Source organism: Nannospalax galili, unplaced genomic scaffold (assembly GCF_000622305.1).
Source record: "Nannospalax galili isolate Female #2095 unplaced genomic scaffold, S.galili_v1.0 scaffold217, whole genome shotgun sequence".
In the NCBI taxonomy this organism is placed as follows: domain Eukaryota; kingdom Metazoa; phylum Chordata; class Mammalia; order Rodentia; family Spalacidae; genus Nannospalax; species Nannospalax galili.
This window is the reverse complement of record NW_008340643.1, coordinates 3,697,758-3,722,460: the sequence shown is the minus strand read 5'-3', so window position 1 is coordinate 3,722,460 and position 24,703 is coordinate 3,697,758. Positions and strand designations below refer to the sequence as shown.

Here is a 24,703-nt window from a genome sequence, read left to right as displayed (position 1 = left end):
AAGGTTCTGCTAACACCCTACTTGAAACATTTATAGTTTCTTAAGCCAAACTTAGAGGGCAATCATTGTGTACTGACGAGATGATCTATGCAAGTGAGAAGAAAGTAGATAAGGGAAGGGACTACTACCTTAAAAAGCAAATAGGGAGTAGGAAGAAAGTTTGGGGGTGTTTGAGACACGGTCTCCCTGTCACCCCAGCTGGCCTGGAACTCACTTTATAGACCAGGCTGACCTTGATCTTAGAGAGATCAGCCTGCCTTTGCCTCTGCCTCTCGAGTGCTGGGATTAAAGGTGTGTGTCACCACACCCAGCTAAGGAGAAAAAAAAAAAGTTTGTTCCAGTGGTGGTGTCCTGGTATATAAGCTTTATTTGTGTCATCTTCCCCATGTTGCTCAAGTAGGGCAGCAAGGGATGCCTAACTTATGCAGCAAGACCATTATTATTGTTTAAAGGGAAATAGTCTTATTTTCTTCAAACAGGAAATTTGAAAGTTTATGACTTTGTGTACAGATGCTAAGAATTTCCATGAACATACTTACTTTTCTCTCCTATGTTTTCCCCTGCTGCCTCCCCTCCCAACCTCATAGCTTCTGGGGCTCTTTACCGTATTCTTGACATTCTTGGCTCCTCCTCTTCCTCCTCCTCCTCCTCTTCCTCCTCCTCCTCTTCCTCCACCTCTGGTGGCTGTATGTCATCTTGTGCATCACAGGCACTAACTGGTGCATTCAGACAGCAGTGGTTGAACCCACTATCTCGAGGCAGAGTGAAGCTTCGAGGCTTGCCTCCATTGCCATTTAACACTTGCATCCTCTCACTCTCAGCTAAGGGGTATGGCCCATAGTGATCCTGGAGGTGGCACTTCTGAGTTGGAAGAGTGGACTGCCGCCTATGTTCAGGGGAGATGGCTGCCGAGTCAGAGAAGACAGAATCTTCCAGGGGCAGAGTCTGAAGATAGTGTAAGCCTGAACTTGTCAGCGGTGTCTCAATTAAATCCTGCCAGGAGCGGCGCTGACTGGCTGTCTTGCGAATGGGGGACATGGCACTGCTCCCAGTTACTTCCTGGCGAAACTCCTCATGAGAAGACTGAGACTGAGAGGTCTCTGTGGAGGAAAGCCGGCTGTGTTTTGCTTCCACATAAGGACTGGCACAACTCATCTGTGGAAAAGAGTCTTTCATCAGTTTCCACGGATAAAACAGACTGCTTTTATTGCCAAGAAAGTGTTTGGTCTTTAACATGGAGTATTTACACGGATGGATTCTTAAACAGTCAAATAACAACTAAGCAAGTTTGTAGACATCTTGAAGGTAGATGGCAGCTTACGTTGAATTTTAAGAGTCAGAAACACAGATGTCTTGAGATATAGCTATAACATGTCCATGAAAAACCTGACACGTTAGTACAAATTTCATAATGAAGGTATGAGAAAATGTAAATGTTTATGTAAGAAATATTCAGCAACTACACAATTATATAATTTTAAAAGCTACATGTTTTGAAAGTCTAAAGAAATGCTTCTCATACATTTGGGTTTCTGGCTTTTGTGTAGCTTGTGGGGGGCTGGGGGTGAAGGGAAGACAGCACCTTTGTCTGGGAGAACAAGCTGTCTATAAACAGAGTAAAGCCTCTTAGGTGAATGTCTGCTCCCATGGGTGCTACTGAAAAGCTGTCTTACGGTCTTATGTCTATGTCTACGGTACTTTCTGGAGAATTGAAAATATAGGTGAGATGACACTATATTTTTTTGAAAATTAGGATTTGCTAAGAGCATACAAGGTATAGAGTATATAAACAACATTGGAATTAAAAAATATTTTATTTACTATATTTTATGTGTATGAGTGTTATGCCTGCATATAAGTAAGTGCACCATGTTGTGCAATGCCCACGGAGGACAGAAGAGGCTGTCGGATCCCTTGGAACTGGAGTTACAGACAGTTGTGAGCTGCCATGTGGGTGCTGGGATTCGAATCCTGGTCTTCTGCAAGAACAGTCAGTGTTCTTAACCTCTGAGCCATCTCTCCAGCCCCCCAAATTGGAATTTCTTATGCATGAATTTAAAGTTTGGGAAGATATATTATAGAAAAAAGCACAAACAGGAAAAAAGACTAGCATCAAGAAAACATTGTGAAGTATTTGCAGTGCAGCAGTCTACCTGGGACAAGCCTTACTCTAGCTACAGAGGCCAGCAGGCTCCTGTAGGTGCCATTCTGGAAGGAGGAGCCAGATTTGTTAAATGTGATCATCACCAATCGGGTTGAGGTGGCAGCTAGAACACACGTGGCTGAGATGAAGTTACAGGCCACCCCTTTACTGAGCCCTGATACTGATAAATTACTATCATCTGTGGGCAAATGGTTACCTTTCAACATATTAATTTATAATGATAACATGAATAGTTTATTTTCAAGATACTACTGTCATGCAAAGGAAAAAAGAGGCATTGAATAGGCAGACAGAACAAAAGTCATAGGAGAGTTATGGAATAGTGCAGAGGGAAAGGTTTAAGGGATGGGGAAGCAGGGTGGGAAGAAGAGAGGATAGGGTAGGGTTAAACAAGCTAAGGATGTATGAAAAGGCCATATGGAAATCTACTTCTTGGTAAAGTAATTAAAAATAATATCTTTTAAAAAAAGTGAAGCTCTGATTCTCCTTTCCCTTTTATGATGATTTCAAAAGGATTGTTCAGATTCTAGTATTTTTAAAGAAAGAGAGGGCATACGAATTAGCTCCTTGGAATAATGCAAACAGCTTGAATTAGGTTGACTATTGCTGTCATCTAAATTCAGCTTCCTGTTCTTTTGTGGAAGACTAAATCCCAAGGTACACAGAATTGATTATTACAGCAACATGACCATGAAATAAATCATTAAACTGGGACACTGGGATACTCTCAGTAATTCTGATGGGAAATAGACATAAAGTGTCACAGTCTTATGAAAATCAAGATAATTATTTATCTTATTAAAAGATTGAAGCAGTATAGTGTATACACTGGGTAAGTTACACAGATTTAAGAATTGTGGTACACCATAAACATATACATTAAACAGATACCATGGCTATTGAAAATACTACATGTCAAAGCACATTTTATATACATATATATGTATATAAAAGAAATCTAACTTCATTAGTATGTAATAAATAAGAGATTCATATATCCTTTTATAAGGAAACATTTTGTTTTTAACTCCTTGAAGGCTATTGTGAAACTATCAGTCTTTTTGTTAATAAAATTGTTCACATATTCACCCACTCTGCCTAGAGTCTGTGGTGACTATTTCTCTAGATCAAGTATTTTTTGGAAACTTTAACATATTTTCCTTCTGATTTTAGTTCTCCAATTTTCCTTTTCCCTAGGAAATCTGAGTTTCACTTATAATTAAATATATTTTCTTTTACACATAAAGGGATTTTTTTCAGCTCAAACAATCTCGTGACATACTAAATACAGATGTTTTGAACTTACTGAGGGAGGCCGTGGGTACGTGTCATATGGGGGTGGAGGGCTGTCTTGTTTCGGTGTTGATGGAGTATCTGCTTCTTCTTTGTCGCTCTCACTCCAGTAATCTGAAAAGTTACAGACACAGAGACCTCACCATTTTATGAAGTTTCTCTAGGGGCATCTCCCAGGAATATACATTATCATTTAAGAAAAAAGAAATTTAAATTTCATTACTACAACATGTTTTTCATCATTGGTCTGCCCAAGTCAATGAGTTTCATTTGTAATTATTTGCAGTAGAACACAATAACCTCTTCCCAACAGCATTTTCAACCAATGATTATACACACAGCTAGTTTTATAGGGTCAATAAAAAGGCACTCTATAAGCCAAGTCAGACTCAGCGTTCTCTTGTTTCTAGACCAAATTACTCTGACACTTTAATAAATAAGATCAAATGACGATTCTTAAAGTTTTATCAATTTATCCTGGTGAATATTCAAAGAAGAAAAGCAATACATACCCACACACTGCTGTATATCTTTACTGATGTAAACATCTCCAAAAATAATGTTCTAAATTCTTTTTTTTCTGGCTTCACTTCACTGGTTATCTAACAATCACTGTTTTCTAGAGTCATGCTGACATGAAGCTTCATAACACCATACTCCCACCTATCCTTAGAAACACATGGCAAAGCATAAATCTTGCCAAAAACAAAAGGACAAACCTACTGATGGAAGCTACAAGTACCAAACTTCCAGAACTGCTTAAGAGTAGAAAATGTACGCTGCTAGACAAAGTTATTTGGCAGATCTGAGGCAAGAGGGAGGATAAACAGCTCTGACAGACATATTACTACCATAAGTCAAATGCAACAAATGGTCAGTAATCAGAAACAGTTCCACTAATACCACAGATAGAACTGCTGTGTTAATTCTTTATGCAATTTGCAAGCAAAAGCTGGAATTCTTACCCAAAGTGATTCCAGATTAAAGAAATGGTATTAAAAGGTTTCTTATTCTTATGAAAATTTAAATAAAGAACAACCATCACAAGGCTCAAGTAGTTTTCAGATTCATGTGAAAAATCACAGCACACACTTTTTACAGGAACCCTTATCTTTCCAGAAATTCTCAATTGTATTATTTTCCCTGTGATGCTGACCAAATATGAGTATAGCGAACATTTTTAAGTTACTATATGCCAGTAGAAAGTAATGAAGATGGGGTTTGAACTAAGAAATTGCCTTGACCTAAAGCTTTGAGAACTAAGTTTCTGGGAATTTTTTAATCTAACACATCAGGAAAGCTTAGTGTGAATTGTACTGATGTCATTTAATCTCCTTTGCTACTTCCTAATTTTTAACTCAGTTTACTATGAAAAGAAACTCTTCAGCAATGGAGACTGGACATAAAATTTATTGTTCATTATACTCAGGCCTTAAAACATAAGGCCCTAAAATTTTCATTCCCATTGAGTAAAAAACAAGCAAGGTCTAGTTAATTTTAATTAGGTATCTGGACATTCTATTGGAAAAACAACAGAAACCTGGACATGGTGGTATATACCTGTAACCCCAACACTTAAGAGGCTTATGTAGAAGGGTTCTAAGTTTGAGACCAGCTTGGGCTACATAGCTAAACCTCACCTCAGTAAGTCCCTCCCAGCAAAAAAACCCACAATGGAGATACTGGACAATGACCACAACTATAGCTAAGTCCTCACTCAAATAAGAATTCACATAGGTGCCCAGAAACAGATCCAGCAAATGGCAGTGCAAAAATCATGACATATACACACAGCTCAATAGATCTGTGCTCTTATAACCATTCTTTAAACTCTTTGGGTATTTTGTAATCTGTAAAAGAGTAGCTAATAATAAAACTGACTTTCAAAGTTGTGTGTGTATTAAATAAAGTAATGTAATTGCAGTGTTTGCATCATTCAATAAATATTAGGACTACTTATCTTTTGGGGTACATTTGTATATTGTATGCCAGGACAGTCTGACATAGATCACAAAGGCCATAAATGCCTGATGTTCACCTACACAGACATTAGGTTTTTTTTTCCTTGTAGCAGCTTCCAGCAAGAAGAGTGAAATATGGAGTCCTAGGTCTGGGTTGGATAGTTTTGTGAAACTGAAATCCTCCTGGGAAGTTAGCACTAGAACTCCATCACACCGCACACAAAGCATTGAGCTTGCCAAGATCACTTTATCCTTATCCTTCTCACTATTTCCAAACACTCTGGTTGACTTTATCCTTAATGGTTGCATTGATACCTTAGGGTCCTGAGGCATTAATACCTCAAATGGTCCTTATGAGCACACTGAAAAACCATGATCAGCATTTTTCCTGGGTTCCATTGCTGTCTTCCTAAGTGTGAGATTTGGGGTATTTCTCTTTTTCTCCTCAACTAAATTAGAAAGCATTTAAAACCCTATTTGATGCATTTTTTGGTTTCCTAAAAAGCACTATCAACTTAAAAATTTCCCGAGTTGCTTTGGCAAAAGCAGAGACAACACTTTACAAATTAACTTCTTAAGCTAAGTTGTGAGGGAGGGAGAGCACAATGCCAGAAAAGAGGCTACACTGAAAATTTCATTAGGCTCTTTGGGTATGTGTGAAAAATGATACACACTGCAGTGAAGAGGCTGAAACTGCTCTTATTTTTTCCCTAAGAGCAAATAAATTAAAATTAATATTTTTAGGTCTTTAAAATAAAATAAATGGGTATTTTAATGCCTCCTGCAATGATATACAACTTTGTAAGTAATCATGAATAAACATGGCCATCACGAGAAAAAGGAAACATCCTTTTTACTGTTGTATGTTGGCACAAAAGGATGTATTTTTAAAAATGGATCACCTCATTTAGAACTGCCAAAGAAATATCATTCACTTTCATGGGAAGCTTTACAAAGACCTCAAGCAATTATCATCTTTATGGTAAAAACAAGATTTTTTTTCTAGCCTTTTGAAATGTAGAGTGTATCATCATTATCACTATCCGTCCTACCATACAATAGCATACTAGAACTTTTACTTTTTACTGTTACATACTTAGAACTTAGTATTTATTCATTACTCCTTCTCCACTCCATACTTAAAATTCTTAATAGTCTTTGGTCATCACTGTTCTACTCTTAACTTCAAAGAACAGTATTTAGTGTGAAGCTTAACCACAATATTAAGAATGATGCTTAGAAAATGTCAAATAGCTGTGGAAGTGCGGAATAGACATGGATGCCTATAAGTTCCTAAGCAGAACACCAAGAGACCTAACCATATGTAAGTCTATCATGTTCCTGAGGTATGTTAAAGTATCTTAGGGACATACACACTATGGAAATAGCAAGAATTCTTGTTGTATTACATTAGCCAGAGAGACGTGAATTGTAACTGTGTCTGCATATGATTTTTCTACCACACATTAGTAGGCATTGGAATATATACTCACACAATGGACCAAGGTAGCATGAATTCACAGAATAAGTACTCTTTGGAATGCCCATATTCAATATAGCTTAACTAGGTCTTTTACCCATAACGAAATTTGGTTATATAATAAAGGAAATTCACTAAAATCAAGATCATGTTCAACTTCAAAGCAATGACAAATCGTAAGATTCTGAAGTAAAGCCAGAAAACACAAGGCAATTTATGCAAGATGATATTTTCTACATTAATTTTCCTATCTATATAGTGCCCAAAATTTCAACTCTTATATCTTTACAAAAATCAGACAATTATAAACACCCTTAAAGAGCCATTCTATGTCTTCTAAAGAAATTTGAAATGGAAGGCGGATATTTTTTATACTCTTACCATAAACTTAGGCCTATAAATTATACTGAAGAATGTTTTAGCCATCAAAACACAATGCAGCATAATTTTGGGTGAAGTTTGCTTGTACACATTGATTTGATGAAGCTGGCTTGTGCTACATAGCTTCGGGTTGTCAATTTGACACATCTGGGAAGAGAGAATCCCTTCTGTCAAACTGGCCTGTAGGACAATTTTTTGATTGCTAATTGATGTAGGAGGGCCCAGCCCATTGTGTGTGATGCCACCTCTGGCCAGGTAGGCCTGGTCTGTGTAAGAACTAGTTGAGCAAGCCAGAGGAAGAAAGCCAGTAAGCAGCATTCCTCCAAGGTCTCTGCTTCAGTTCCTGTCTCAAGGCTAGTGCCTTGAGTTCCTGCCCTGACTTCCTTCAGTGACGGGACTGTGACCTAGGAGTTGTAAAATGAATTAACCCTTTCCTCCCAAGGTTGCTTTTATCACAGAACAGAAACCTAACTAGGGTATGACTTGTACATTATTTGTGAAATTATTCCTGTTTCTTCCATTCCCTGGAACACTGTCTTCAGTCCACGTCATTTCCATCTTATGAAAATCAGTTAAGGAAATAGAGCTAACACAAATCTTTTCCCCGTTCTTGGAAGGATTGTCTTTAGCCTCATTTTCTCGAACCTGATTTATATGTTATATTCCATGTTCTTTATAATACTTAGACTAACTTTTGGACCAGAAGGTAATGTAATTTCAGGCAGGATGGGTGCTTACATTTCCCTACAACTACAGATGCTACTGAGGGTCTTTTACAGAAATACGTTTAATATTTCATTCAATATTTTTCTCTTCCTCTCCACTATCAACTTTATATCAACGATCATTGATCAGTATCTCCAAAACCATTTCCCCATTGGCTCTGCCTTCTCATGTAAGAAAAATGTATAACACAAACGTAAAATAAAAGGTATTCACTTACCTTGTTCTTGCTTAATCCTCTCTCTTTCTGCGTATCCTGCAGTCAGCATGTTAATTCTGTTAAGCCACCTAGAAAAAGAATTCAAAAATCAATAATTTATTATACTTGGTAACAATACATCTTGTAAAATTTCTAAGCATATATAGGTTAATCCTACCTATAAGACATGTTCTTTGCTAATTTTGATAAATCTGAAGTCTTCAATGAGCCATAATTTGCTCTAATAAAACCTGATCCCCCACAAAAGATGTTAATGCAATGGTCCAGTCATGTAAATGTTTGAAATATAGAGGGTTTTGAGATGACCAAAGCCATATGAATTATTTCGTCTAACTATATCAGTATTCCAAAGATTCTTGCTGTTCTGTTTCTTCAGAACAAATGTGCCTTAGGAGATGTTTAAACAATATCTAATACAATGTATGTGGATAGCAGAAAAACTTATGGACCTTTTCTGCAAAAGCAATAGTTTACCATGAAATAATAGTTTTCATTATGCTCATTTAGGTTAACAGTCCAAGGGGAAACATAGCTCAGAAGTACTTTAGAAACTTATCTCTAAACACAAGTGTATTTAGTTGCCTAAAGATAGAAAGTGCATATATAATTTTAATCTGCTTGGATCTAGAAAATGATTTTTCATAAATAACAGTGAGTTAGTTTCTTTTAGTTCTTTTCCCCCTTCATTCACCACTGCTGCTGTTGACTGAAGCAAAGCACCACCTCAGTTCTTTATTTCATGCTACTTCCTGGGTTCATTATTCCAAGAATTTACACTGTGTTAGATGATCAGATCACAAAATGTTTAACAGAAGTGACACTCTCCCACTGGGCAGCTCTGAGCAATGGTCCACGTACTTTCCCAGATCAGAAACTGGGAAGAACTCATCTTTTAAACTAACTTAAATAATTTTGGAAATACTAGTAGAGTTAGCATCATTAAGTTGTGGAATGATCTCATATAGAAATATTTTTAAGAAAACTTGTGTTTGAGAATATGTTTGCCTTAGATCCTATACTCCCTTCAACTGAAGATGAATTCTTTTAAGTGACTCACATAGTTCACCATTTTTGCCAAGTGGTGTTAAGTGCACATCAGGTACCTAGCATATCTTGAAGAGAGGAAAGCTTGTGTCTCTAAAGGAAGCCATTGAAATTTAAATGTTAGTTTTAAGAAAAAGTTACTTTGAAGCCAAACTTCAATTTACAAAAACATACCATGTAATTATCACCCTACAGTATGTGCAAAAATGAAGAATGAACTGGAGTCCTATCAGTATGGAATAAAATACTGTTCATGTAAATTCAATAATTCCCTCACACTACACTTTAGTAGGTTATAAATTATAAATCAAGAAATCAACTTCATGATCAATTACCTTTGAAAAATGACTAACTACAAGCAAAACATCAAAGTTAAAATTTAATATATAGTTCATTTGTAACAAGAAAAGGGGTTGATTTTACATTATATGGCACATCTAACAATTCTTGGGAAAGACTGGTCTGATGCTGTTAGGGTGAATAGGGTGATAGGAACAGTAAAAGAAAATTCATCATTGACATTTAGACCAGTATTCTGTATTTACTACTTTAAAAATACTGACCTTTTTCTCAGAATTCTGAAGAAAATTAGAGTTCTTAAGAGGGGCTTCTTCAGTTTTCAATTTATCCTTTATTACATGTTTGTGTTGGGATAGAGAAATGAATAAGGCATGGCTCTTGTTTTCACTGAACTATAGATTGTCAGAATTTCTAAGACAATTGGAAGCCTAGGCAAGTTTTAGACAAAAAGGTTATGTTTATAAGAGGCTGAGGTATATAGCCAGAAAAGGTTGACTACTAGATACTTGTTGCAGTTGTCTTCGATACACCCGTCCATAGAGCTCAAGCTGGAAGAATCTCACTGACCGATGAACTTGGCATAATTATTACTCACTATTTTAAACTGCCATGAAAGCAGATATACATGTACTGATTCTGGAAGTTATTTGTTGAGAGCCTGAGTGTGCCAGGTACTGTTCTAGGCACTCAGAATACACATAAAACAAAGTACCTCTCTGTATGATGCCTGTATCTTAGTGAAGGAGGCAGGGAATAAATAGGGATAAAAGTAAGCATATATGAAGTCGTAGCACATGGTATTTTTTTAAAAAGCAAGGAAGGTAAAAATTAGAATATTAAAGATAATAGGAAATTAATTTTAGTCTACGTTAGCTAAGCAGGTAAGGAATATAAGTATCCAGTTTAGAATCCTTTCAGGTATATTAATGTGGAAGTTCTTGCATATTAGTTCCAAGTTCAGTATGTTACCATATTCCAATGCTTCAGGACAAGAACACATAGGTAAGGGGATATTTTGTCTACAGTAATCATTTTAATGAAATGCCCAGAGTGACACAGACTAATGCACTGAGAGGGAAATAGCGGTAAGAAGTCAGTCAGTAATCTACAGGCCAAAATATTTCAGCAAGTCAGTATCAGGATATTTTGTGTTCTCCCTATGGATTTCAGATAATGTATTCTTCTTGAGAATGTTTTGGTGTTCATTACTGAAGGAACAGATGAATGGTAGAAAGGTACTGAAAATTGCTTTTCTAGTTACCTTGAAAACATAACTACTCAAAATACAAAGTGAGGTTTAAATATTCTATGTACATATTCATATCTACATATATTCAGGAAAATGTATATATCTGTGTACTCACAGATTTTATTAAAAATTGAATTTAAGGAATACTTAAACATTTTTATTACTAGGTCCTGTTACTTCTGACATCATTTTTTAAATATCTGGAGGAGAAATATATAGCACTCTGCACCATGGTGCAATTTCATACAAATAGAAATGATAATGCTTTTGATATTATAAAATAATCAGATAAAGCATATGCTTACTGTAATTACGTTTATTTAAAAATATATCTCCTCTTGGAGAATTAGGTGATGATTTAAAACATTACTTATGGAATAAATCAACACCCACATTATCTTGTTGTTATGTAACAATCAGGTGACTGAGCAAAGCCGTGTGTGGGTGTCTCTCCATATCGCTAATCCTCTGGGAATATTTTTAACACCGATTCTTTTCTCCTTCTACTAACAACTAATTAAAAAAAAATATGCCCACTGAAAGCAAATACTAGAACTAAGAATAGAGAGGGAAAAAAAGAGAAAACAGTTAAGACATTATAATTAAATTAAAAACTTTAGGATTTTAGGTCATTTTAATGCAGAAAGGTGAAGTATATTATGGAACGTCTTATGCAGAAAAGATCATTTTAAATGTACAATGTGGAGCTGACATTTTTGATTAGCTGCATCTTTTCTTTGATTCATTACTTAAAGTACTGAAATGAGTGACACAGGTTTGGTTTAGTTTCTTCTAGAGTATATAGAACTAGGGACATCCCTAGAAGTCTTAGAGAAAAGCAGTGACATCAACATCCTTTTAAATATAGTGTGAACATGGAGTAGCAAATGGATGCCAAGAAGGGATTTATAGTTGACAAAATACATTTTAAGTGGACAATTTCTAAGCTAAAATGGTTCCAACTAGCATGTATCAGGAATGATTAAATCATTTAATTCTTAGAGGAAGGCTGTTGGAACCTAATGCATTTATCTTGTGAGATAGAGATACTCATGTCTCTTGTTCTTAATTTGAGCATAAAGGTTTGCAAACCTTTTATATTTATCCCAAGGGCACTGAGTGTATCATTTACTAAAACAGATAGCAAGGGCCTAGAACAGTAGAATTATACATTAATTAAAGTACAAAATAGAGAATCACAAGTCCATCATGTGCAGGTGAATGAATAAACATTTTCACTTTGAGAGCAAGGAGAAAAAGCTCTGAAAATTGCGCTAGCATGAAATTTTGAGAATAGTAAATTAAGTCCTACTGGATAGGACTTAACACACATGACAAAATACCTGAAATCTGGTGGAGGGGACTAGAGAGAGTGGGGAGGGGGGTTCTAAATTTGATTAAGATGTATTATATGAAATGCACAAAACTCAATAAAATATTAAAAATGAAAAAAATAAGTGTGCCATACTTTAACAAGTCAGTCAAAAAAATAGTAAATTATATCAATCAAAGTTAAGGAAACTACATAAAAGGGCATTTCCTTTATTAATAAGAGATTTAATCAAGTGTTTTTAACATCCCCTTTCTTTGCCATTTCTTTTCATATCTGTTTTTCAAAAACCATGGTTGTATTGCCTGATGTCAAAGAATAAGTCTATTTATAATAGAACATTAAATGCTCACGTACTGGGCCTAAATATATTTATGAAGCAACACATTTTTTGTGCTTAAAATACTTGGATACCAGTTTTGAGACATATAAAGGAAAGTAAATGAGGTGAGAGAACAAAATATATTAAAATAACATATACTGACAGTGAACACTTAAGTAGCATTTGCACCTTGCAAAAAAAAAAAACGTACTGAGAGGGATAGTGGGGTTTTTTTCATTTTATAAAAGGGTCAATAATTTATTATAGAGAGGTGAAGTTTTTTTTGTGTAAGGTTGCATAGTTAATAAGAGCTAAAGAGGGGATTTAGACAGTTTTGTTTAAAAGGCGCAAGTTTCTGGTCACTGTGGTTTGCTACCTCTTCATAACTGTAGACAGGTTATATATGTAATAATCACTAGCTGCTGAAATTAAAGGAGAAAAATTAGAATATTAAACTCCATTTCTACAATTTTATTAAATGTGGAGGAGAAACTAAAGGGAAGAAAGAAACTCATAAAGACTAAAGCTAAAATGTGAAATAAAGGGGCATATGATGAAAAATATGTGTAGGTTTTCATGAACTAACCACAAAACCATCAGAATTAGTGGGCTGTACAATACTGTCCAGTGACAGATGCAAGGTGATAAGGAGAATTATTTTACTTAGGCTTGAATTACTGAATTGGATATTCTATCAAATATACCTAGCATTTGAAAAGTCAAGTTTTTGTGTACTTTTTTTAGCCACCAAGAAATAAATTTTGAGACATATTCTTAAAATTAATGTCTAAGGGCTGGAGAGATAGCTTAGCAGTTAAGTACACTGGCTGCTCTTGCAGATGACCCAGGTTCAGTTCCCAGCACCCATATGGTGCCTAAAAACCTTCTATAATTTTCAAGGGATCTGACACCCTCTTCTGGCCTCCTTGAGCATTACATATACATGGTGCTCATACATACATCATGACAAAACACTTGTGCACATAAAATAAAACAACAACAAAAAGATGTTTAAAAAAATTAATGTCTGAGCCTGGGCGTGGTGGTACATGCCTTTAATCCCAGCACTCAGGAGGCAGAAGCAGGCAAATTTCTGTGAGTTTGAGGTTAGCCTGGTCTACATAGCAAGTTCTGAGGCTATAGGGAGACCCTGTCTCAAAAATACCAAAAAAAAGTGCCTCAAAAGCTTTTTGTGGCAATATTTTGGATGTATCTATGGGTTATGATACTTCTGTGGTAATCTGACAGTCAACAGAAGTTGGACTTTTAAAATGTTAGTCTTTATTATTATTTCAAAATAACTGTATTGTGTATATGTAGAGTTTAAAACATAATTTAGGAAAATGTTGTTCTTTAAAATTAGGTATGATCACATGGAACTATAACTTGGACCAGTAAATTTTTAAATAGTCAGTGTAGAGTCTCCAGTGGCATTATTTATCCAAACATTACTGAAGAAAGTTACAATTGTAGGCTGAATTAAGCAGTTTAAAATGTAAATAATACTTGACCTGTTCATATCATCAAGATGTTCAGCAGCAAAATAAAAGCTTTTGATTTTAGGATGGCAAGCTTTGAATGCACTGCAAAAAAACAAAACAGAAAACAATGTACAGTCATTTTATTGTAAATAGGAATAGTTTTAAATTAAATAAAATTTAAATTATTTTTATCATTTCTTTGAGAACTTCATAAAATGTACGTTGATCATAGACACCCTCCCTTCCCTCACCTCCTTTCAGATCCACCCCACCTCCCTAACCATCCAACTTCGTGTTCTTAAAAAAAAACCCATTGAGTCCAGTTTGTGTTGCCCATATAATCTTGCGTGTGGGAAACAGTGTTTTCCAGAAAGGGCAGTTACACATATGAACTCATAGCAATTGTGACATCATTCACAAGACCCGCTGAAGCACAAGGTAGACAAAACCGCTAAACAGAGGAGGGTGGAGGTGGGCATGAAGCTCCAGTCCTAGCAGAGTAGCTATTGGCATTTGATTGCTGCTGGGAGAGGAAGAGTCAGTTTTTTTTTTAATCAAATAATTAAAAGATTTTTACTACTACTACTACTACTACTACTACTACTACTACTACTACTACTATTACTGGTGTATGTTGGTGTGTGTTTGGGCAGGGGCATACCACAGCAGGTGTGTCAGAGTTGATTCTCTCCTTCCACCATCGGTCCTGGGGATCGAATTCAGGTTATCAGGCTTGCATAGAAAGTGCTTTCACCCACTGAGTCATCTTGCTGGCCGAAACCAAATAATTTTTAAGGGTAAAACTATTACCATAGCTAATCTGAGTTCACATATACAATGCTTCTACCATGATGACAGAAATCAGTAAAAATTCAATGTTATGCCCCTGCCAAACTGCTTTCTTATAATATCAATTTGAAAACATGAAATAATTAACTTACAACTTAAAATCTGGAAAAAATGTTATCCTTCCTTTCCCTTTCCCAAAATAAAATCAACTTACTATTTCTTGCGGCATTCACTGGCTCTATCAATTTTAAATTCAGGCAGACTGATGAATCCTTCTGCTTTTTCATCCTAAAGAAGTGAGATTTTTTTATTTAGGCTAGTACACCAAAAAAGTCTAAAACTAGTTATAATGTGTTAGCTATGATTAAAATATCTATACTAATAAGTGTGCTAATCATTTAGCTTCTTAGTTGACATTTGAAATTACTATTCTACTTATATTCTATGAAGTCTACATATTCCAAAAATTGAAGGTATATTTGAGAACTTAGAATTCTACAGATTAAAATATATATTATTTTATATTGAAATGAGGATACAAAATGTTTCATAAGAAATTTTCTGGGACTACAGAAGTAGCTCAGTGGTAGGACCCCCATTTGTTTAGCATTCAAGAGGCCCTGGATGGGTGTCATCTTCAGAATATGATGAAATAAAAAGGTGTAGACCAGAGGGTATATACGCTTTCATAGTACATGAAATAACTGTAAACCACATTAAGAGGACAGAATTTTCTATCAATTTAATATTGAGATACAAAATATGGAGTTGTTTAACTGTCTCACTTTCTCATATCTTATCAAACTTGTTATTGTTTCCATATAACAGTTTTATGCATTCAAGAGTTTAGAAATGAAACAGATTAAGATGATTTTCAAATGGCTGGCTTGATATTATATATATATATATATATATAAACATGTATCTGGAAATTTTAATGTATTTCATAAAACCCTCCTCTCTTTAATACTGAATTTTTAAAGAGGTAGGAGAATTACCAAAAATCTTAGACTCAAGTTGGCTCAACTAAGCTCTGACTTGTTGGCTAAACTTCCCAGTTATTGTGTCCCTTGTCCTTGTGATAACAAGGTTTCTTAAGACTCCTACTGTCCTAAACTTTTATTTGAACTGCTAAACCAGCCCATAACTTCTTATATATCAAATTCAAGTGAGATTACTCTTTCACCCACTATAATGAAGAAAAAGTGGCTCTCAGTTCTCTTTATGTGTGCATGTGTGTGTGTTTTCTGTAATTAATCAAATATGCAAAACTTAGAAATGTGATGCTACACAGAGATGGAGACTGAATTCATGTGTTGTATACAGGAGCAGTGATCAACTTTTTCAGTTTTTGAATTGTTTTTCTAATTGGATTAAAGATGATTTTTTCAGTTTTGATTTCCATGTTATGCTGTCTTTGATGATATCATTAATTTAAAATATTTTGGAATATTATCTCTCCATAATGATGAAAAATATTATATTTTCCCTAACAGTCACAATAAGGCTTTTCTTGCACTGTATGTAACAAATTATTCACTCATATTTTACAAGGCTAACATAACTTGCCAATAATGGAAATATAGTCACTGTTTAATAAAAAGAACCACAATTTTCATCACTTAAACATTCAAAGAATATATTATCTAGCAGACAAATCTGTAAACAAGTCACAATAAAGAGAAACAGATACTGTATCTTGATGTTACTTGATTAGCATATGAAAAGTATTTAGTATATTTATCAAATGAAAATATATTTAAAGTTCTGGTTTGCTTACTATGCCTAAAGCAAAGCATACTTAATAAAATCAGAATATTTTAGATAATTATATGACTGTCACAAAAATATCAAAACAACAGAAAACAAATTTTTCATACAGGTAAATAGGAAGAAATCAATTTAAGATTTTCCAAAGAAGTCTTCTTTTTGATACACATGACTTAAGTGTTGTTCAAAGCAGGCATTACACTCATTGATTCATTTAATTCTATAGGATAGACTAATGAGATATGCATTATTACTCCCATTTTGCAGAAGAAGAAGTAACACAATCACTCAGTGTGAATCTACTCTTTTGACCATAATAAAAGAGAGTGTAGCAGGCCTGTTCAGGGAACATCAAATTCTCTAGATACTGTATGTCACAATGAAACATATAATAATGATGCTAACTTTCAACAATTAATATTCAAATGCACATTGCTGAATGTCTTAGGATATGACAGGTAACTATGGTAAACAAATCAAAGCAATATCAAGAGAATATCAATGAATAAAGTATATTTTGACATGTCTCTTGAGATATATGATTGATTGTGATATGATTAGTTTAGTAGAAAGTCATAAGAACAATTAAAATGCATTAAACACACCATTCCCCTCAAGTTGGCTAAATGTAATGAATACTTATAATTTTCAAAATTAGTCAACCAATTCATTTTTTTCTCTAAAACAAACTGAAATAAATAAAAGTTAATACTGATTTATTTACACTCCTAAGTGTTCTATCCTCCAAAATAGGAACAAAAAAATTCAATAAAACTTTGAGCAAGAGAAAGACATTTTAAAATCTTGAAATTTCCATGAATAATCCTTTTAGTTATACTACTTGAATTTAGCTTTGTATTTTTACATACATAAAATTTCACTATATTTTAACTGTGCTTCAGATATGTTGCTACATTAGACAGATTGAGACAACTGTTCTTCCAGAATCTCAAAATATAATCGTTTTAGGAAGATGGAATGAAAAAAGCAGAATCTCCTTAACCGGCTTTAAGTTGTGTTTGACTTTAAAATACAAGACTCAAATGCTGACACTTTTGGCTAAAGACAGATGGATAAGAATACAAAAGTTCCTTGCCTTACCTCTTCATTAATATACCAGTAAAGGGATGCATCCTTTAGGACAAACCAGTACTTCTTCCATTTCTGTGAAAAATAGCTCTTTGCATCTTTCTTTTTCCAAAGCCAGCCCTCACAGTCTCCACGGCCAAGATCCTTGCAAGAAATTCGTCTTTTGCTCTTGCCTGCTATAGGCCCTAAGGATAATGAGTGATAATACTCTTTAAATTTTGGATAAGGTATAAAGATAAAATATTTTATAACCTTAACATATACATTATATATATATATATATATATGACTTTAATGGAGATGCCCAACACAGTGGGATAATGCATTCCCCAGGAGCATTCCCCAGGACTAACAAAAATCCCAATGCCAGGCAAGGGATACCTCCCTTTGAGTTGTTGGTCCAAGAGACCCCCCCAAACAATATGGGGTATTGTTATTGCTCTTGATTACCTTCTAGAACATAAAGTTAAGACCCTATTATTGAAGACATCACACACTTCTGTCACAGGACTGGATTTGGAGAAACAAGCTGACACTGACCTAGAAATCGCCTCCCTGAAGGGTAGTTCTCATAATGTTTGAAGTTGCTATGCAAGCTGCCAGGTGAGAAAAGTTATCAACACTCCTACCCAGCTGTAAAGCCTGAGAATCACCAAAAACATGACTGGCATGATATCCCCAACAGTGCAATAGTGGCATTTGTATCTTGTGGGCAACCAACAGCTGTTTAATTGGACCTAAAGCACACTCCATTGGAGGAACGCATAACTGGAACTATAAACTTAAAGAATCTATGGATGGAGAGGTCATAGGGCCTTGAGAAGAATTTAATACTATCATATCACTAAAGTAATATAGTTTCCAACTGCCTTTTAAATACACACCCTTATATCCACAGATAAGTGTTGCTCTCAGCCCTCATCAAGAGGCTTCCTTTTGCAGTAGACAGAGGTTATGAGAGAGGTATGCAACAGGTCAAATGGAGAGAATAAGTGACCATGGGGGTGCCCAGCCCCAAATGCCACATATATAACACAACCCCTATACCTCTGGCTCAGGGAACATCACAGAAGAAGGGGCTGAAAGAGTTTAAGAGCCTGAGGACTAGGACGACTGCTGCATGATAGCTTTTTCTGAACAGGACAGGGATGATATTGCTCTTATGAACTCTCAACAACATGGTTCTCAGCACAAGGACTGCACAGACCACATCAGTCGACAAACCAACATGGATGTAGGAAAATTTTCTACATCCCTAATACATGCATATAAGGCAACACGAATTAGACTCAGTAGGTCATATATTATGTGCGTGCATGTGTGTGCGTGTGCATGTGTGTATGTATGTATGTACATGTATATATATATATCAAAAATTATTACAGGAGAAGAGTTCATGAATTTGGGAGGGGAGAGGGGGGTTGGCAGACATGGGAGTAGTTAGAAGGGGAGAGAGAAGAAGGAAATAATGCAAATAGAGAGTACTCACATATGAAATTCTCAAGTTAAAAATATTAGCCTATACATTCTAAAAATAAATCAGATACTTATTAACCATGTCATTTCCCAGTGTATTAGCATACACAATATGGAGATTGTTAATCCTCTTTCTTCCACATAAATGATAACTTAATCAGAAATATGTAATTCTGGTCTCAAGACTTGCTGAGACAATATGTGTACAATAACTGATCTGAAATCACACTGGCTTCAGGCAATGAGGGGATGAGCCAAATGTGCTGGTGATTAGCACAATGCAAAAGAAGTAGATAGAGGGTTCACTTTCTTACCTTTGTTCTTCTTCTTTGACTTGTGCTGCAGAGAGGACTGCTGAAATGTCTGAAATTAAAGATGGGGAAGATTTTTATCCTGATCCAGAGAACTTCTGGACTACACAAAACTCTCACAAACTAAATGATGACTCCAAACTCTGGTTAGAGAAGCGATTCCTCCTCAGTACTTCAAAATAAATTAATATATCACATCACTTGATTTCCTAATCTCCCATGAAGCAGGAGAGGTTATGATCATTAGCTTCATTTTGTTGGCAGATTTCAGGGTAAGAAGAATTGGTAAAACTAAGTGCTCTTACCCACATACATACAGCCATACCCTTTGAGAGTTTGATTGTGCTCTGTCATATGACATGTCACCTGATTCTCACAAAAATATTAGAAAATCTCCAAATAAGCACTTGGATCAATATCTTCTCATCCCTTTGTATATCACTATTACTGGTGACTAATCTTCAAGTAGATGATGTCAGCACCCCAACTCTTTATCTCTGGCTTCTGAACATATTTACCTTCCTACTCCTCAGCTACCTACAGCCATGACTATATGTTTGGAATCTTGAAAATATTCCTGCCACTGCCTCTGATATTTGCTTATTATATAGTCTAATAGCACTAGTCTATCAATGAAAAAATGTTTATTGAGTCATCCAATTCATTGACCATAACATCCTATTATGCTTTTATCTCTCTCCTCCCACCTGGTTTCCATGGGATGTCACTGTAATGGTTGTCTTGAACTATGCTCCCTAAACCATATCTCTCTAGTTAAATAACCAAACAAGCAAGACCTGCCTGCCTTATAACTCAATACTAACTACCTGAACAGCTTAATATGTCTGTAGAAAAACCTAGAGCTGTATTGACTGACCTAACTTTCAATTAATGAGTATAAATCAAGGCTCCAGTCAGATAGTATACTGAGATAGATTGTTCACTGAAGTAATAAGATTAACTATGATTAGCTAACCAAGAGGGAACAGAGATGGCATGTGTGCTTTTAACTCACAGACATTCTTTAAAGTGAATTGGGGTAACAGACTTTTCCTTTGCAAAGGTAAATCTCTACAAGGGTCAAATGGATTTTGTTCATATAAAATTTGCTGATTTTTCTATAATAAATATACATTACTATTTAATGTACTTATAGTAACATATTTACATACATTTCTGTTCTTTATATGATTTATAAACATCTAGCACCTATTATATTATGGATGGATACCAGCTGTAAAGATAAGGGCCACATAATCTGCTGACACACAAAAACCCCCCAAATAACAATCACCCAAGTATCAAAGAAATATAAATAATTTATGTGGTACATGTATATACACAAACGCACATAAATACACACACATATGTAAGTATATCAATCTTTGCAGGAACCATCGCTCTAGAAATTTACAACTGATTTGTGGGAGACAGTATAAAAGACAACAACACATAATGCTGCGTTAATTTTTTTGAGTGCTGTGTTTCAAAATAGTACCTCAAATAATACAGGCTAGTGTGTTTAAGTACAGCTAATTTACATATAATTATTTTCCCCATATTGTTTGGCCATATAATTACTGATTTCACTTCTTCTTTTTGTTTTTCCTCAAGTAATTATAATTTTACAGGTCATTACTTTGAAAAAAGACAAAGATGATGGGGATAGAGAGAGATGGTTCAGCAGTTAAGAGCACTTGCCGCTCTTGGGGAGGACCTAGGTTCAGCTCCCAGCACACACATGGGGGCTCACAATTGTCTGTAACTCCAGTTCCAGGGAATTTGATGCCCTCTTTTAAAACTCTACAGGTACCAGCTATGCATATGCTGTATACACACACACACACACACACACACACACACACACACACACAGAGGCAAAATATTCATACATATAAATTAAAAATAAAATTTTAAAAGGGAAAATGATAAAGATGGTAGTGGTTTGATTTTAGGAAGCTATATCAATAACAGCTTCTGAGAACTTACATATATAATGTATTACACCTTCCATATTTATATATTTAGTATTTTATGGTTTTAGATATCAAACACAGGGCTTCATGCATGCTTAACAAGTGCCCTACTACTGATCTATGCCCACAGCCTCCTCCTATGATTTTGGTATCCTTAGAATTTGAGGGTGTACTTAAAAATTTACACAAACCATGGTTTATGCTCTACAGTTTTCTTTTTAGCAAGATAATCTTGTCTTTCCCTATACACAGTATTTTCATAAAGATCATGATTTCAGATTATAACTGGTATAAATACGGTTGACAACTGAGAACTCTGAGGCACTCAATACATATTTATCTATATTCAATAAAGATCAGATGTCTTATAAATATGTAAATATTAAGATGGACTTCTTTTAAAGAGGTATTTCCTCATTTTACAAGTGACATTTTTATGTTCTAAAATGAAAATGTTAATTGAATTATATGCTTCTGAAGATAATGAGAAAAATTAAAACTATATAGTTAGGTGTCTGTGCAGAAAAGAGTTAATATAGCAGGCCTAGAGGCTGCAATCTTAGCAGGGTCTATTTGTAGGGTTGGCCCTGGCTAGCAAGTCTATGAGAACTGATATGAAGCTTCCTTAGTTGATAATAGTTTTGTCCATTTAGTAGTTGTTAGGCAAAAGATTCCCACATGATGAGAGAGAGAAAGAGAGAGAGAGAGAGAGAGGAGGGAAAGAGAAAAAGAGAGAATGAATGAGAATATGAATAAACAGACAGCCTGCACATGGATTTTTCCAGATATCACAAGCATCTCTTTTTCTTACTAAGTTATGCATCCTCAGTGCATAAGTATAATAAATCTTATCATGAGTACAAGTATATGCTGTATCCCATGAGTTATTCTAGAATATTATTAAATATATGTGTGGTCTGGTAACTCCCAAACAGCCTCACTATAAAAGATTCTTTAAAAACTTGTATTTGAAACTGTTCCTTATTCATACACATAAATAAGCTCCTGAGAGTGAAGTTTCCCTCAGGTCACGAGCAAGCATGGTGTTATGCACATTCGAGGTGCAAGTTTATGATACTGTACAATATTTTTTAGTAGAACCCAAGGAATTGTTCATGCTGATTGACAGAAATTTAATTTGTACTTCTTTCTGTTTCTATTATTATAAAAAATTTAATGAAAGCAAGACAGTAACAACTGATGCATGACATAGCTGATTCTTATCAGGGGCTAAAATAAAAACAACTTAAAAGAAGCTTGAGATCTTAAAATACATGATAAATGTATTTCTCAGGAGAATTAAATCTGTAATACATTATTTTTCCATTAGGTTTAGATCATCCTTTTCTGGTTTATGCTCAAATAAGTGTATCTTGTAGAAGCTTCTGCATAGTCTGCGAGTGTCAAATTCTTTTAAGTTTTTTGTCCCCAAATATTAAACTACTTACATTTGAATAACAGCTTGACCTGGTATAACATTTTGGGAGATTTTTGTTTGTCTTTGGGACAGGGTCTCCCTGTGGCCCTAGCTGGCCTGTAATTCACTATGTAGTCCAGGCTGGCCTGGATCATATGGAGGTCCACCTGCCTCTGCCTCTACCTCCAGAGTGCTGAAATTAAAAGCATGTGCTACCACACCCGGCATTTGGTATGAAATTTTGAACTGAACATATTTAACTATTTAAACAAACCTTTTGTTTTGAAAACAGGGTCTCACTGTGTATCTCAGGTTGGCCTGGACTTTGCTATGGAGCCCAGGCTAGCCCAGTTATTTCCACCACTCATCACCATGTTTAGCGACTTTTGTCAATCTGAACATTTTACTTTATATTCTTTTGGCATTTGTTGCTGCTTTTAAGACATTTGATGGTCTATAAGCATTATAAACGTTTGCTTAAATTCACACACACACACACACACACACACACACACACACACACACCACACCTCGCCACTCTTGCACATAGCTACCTCTTCTAAGCATTTTGAAGGCCAATTCTCTTAAAACCATCTCATAATCTGTTTGCCAACTCATTTTAATCTTCCTTATGGCCCTAATAGGTTGCACTTTATTTTCCTTACAGTGAACAACTGCCTGAAAGTTCCATCAATTTTCTAAGAATATGCTACAAACAATATTCTTTAGTAATTTAAAAATTCCTATCACTGGACAGGCTCCCTAATCCAATAGATTTAATATGGATAAAACTGATCTCATAATATTCACCATGTGCCAACAAAAACTGCTCTTCTCTGTCTTCTATATTCAAGGAAATGGCATTTTATTTATTATCCCTTTCTATTGGTTTAGGTATATAGTATTGGTATGAACTCTAACTCTTTTGTTCAGTTTTAAAGAGCTCTTGACCAAACCAGGAGCGGGTTATATCAGATTTATTTTCTAGTATATGTATAGCCTTTCTATCTCTATTATTACCATTTTTGTCTAAGCTACCATCCTTGCTTACCTTAATTACTAGAACACTTTCTCACTGTTCTCTGCTTCTGCTTTTAACGTGCTCTATAGTAGGTCATTCCCTTTGGACATAAGGAAAAGTTTTTCTTTATCCAATCTCCTGTAGTATTATTTGCACTGAGATTGTCTTAAAGCATTTAACAGATTAAATTCAAGATGCGGCTGGCAAAAGTACATTAAATCCATGTCAAAAGATATTTATGCAAATAATTACATGATGAATTATGAATGGATGTGTTGAAATCATAATTCTATCCATAAAAATAGAATGTGCTAAAATAAAAAGCCATTATGAAAGTATTGTTGATCCTCTTCTTAACCATGGTGATGCATGCAATAGTATTCTGTTTGGCTATAAAAGATCCCTTTTTTAGACATTTGCCTGAAAAGACCATTTGTCTTTCATTTGCCAACAGATGTTCTCTTCAAACTCTATTCTCCCGTCTTTTGGATGGAGAAGTGGTGGTGGTGGGGGGGTAATTTGGGTCATTCTTATCCTGAAATTTTCAGAACCACTTATTTTAATTGTGGAAGAAAATGACAGTTTCTCTGTTTCATTTTGAAAGCTCAGCTACTATTAAATTCTTCTCAAGTTGCAAATTACTGCACTTACGGAAAATTTTGCAATCAAAATACTCTCTTGTTGCAATATAGCAACTTTCTTTCACTGTAATTTTCCACAAAGTTCCAAGATTTCTTCAGTGACTAGTCAAACTAATAGCATCTTTCATCTACATAGGAAAAGAAGGTGGTTAGCAATTCCAGACACTTGGAATAAATGACAGCTGCTTCTACATATTTAATTTTTAAAATAAACAAATAAACAATTATTTTAGGTTTTCAATATTTTACAAAGAAAGTATTTTTT

At 35.0% G+C, this 24,703-nt stretch overlaps 1 protein-coding gene across 1 annotated transcript in view; it reads right to left on the bottom strand.

Moving 5' to 3' along the window:
* Positions 1-600: 600 nt before the first annotated feature.
* The window catches only part of Cnksr2 (connector enhancer of kinase suppressor of Ras 2), a 229,516-nt gene continuing 205,413 nt past the window's right edge, over positions 601-24,703 (bottom strand). The window contains exons 14-20 of the mRNA XM_029564782.1: positions 19,386-19,435; positions 17,609-17,780; positions 14,952-15,025; positions 13,979-14,050; positions 8,223-8,290; positions 3,471-3,571; positions 601-1,155 (exon numbers count right to left, since the gene is read on the bottom strand). Of these exons, the coding sequence (XP_029420642.1) occupies positions 601-1,155; positions 3,471-3,571; positions 8,223-8,290; positions 13,979-14,050; positions 14,952-15,025; positions 17,609-17,780; positions 19,386-19,435 (1,092 nt within the window). The remainder of the gene's footprint in view (positions 1,156-3,470; positions 3,572-8,222; positions 8,291-13,978; positions 14,051-14,951; positions 15,026-17,608; positions 17,781-19,385; positions 19,436-24,703) is intronic.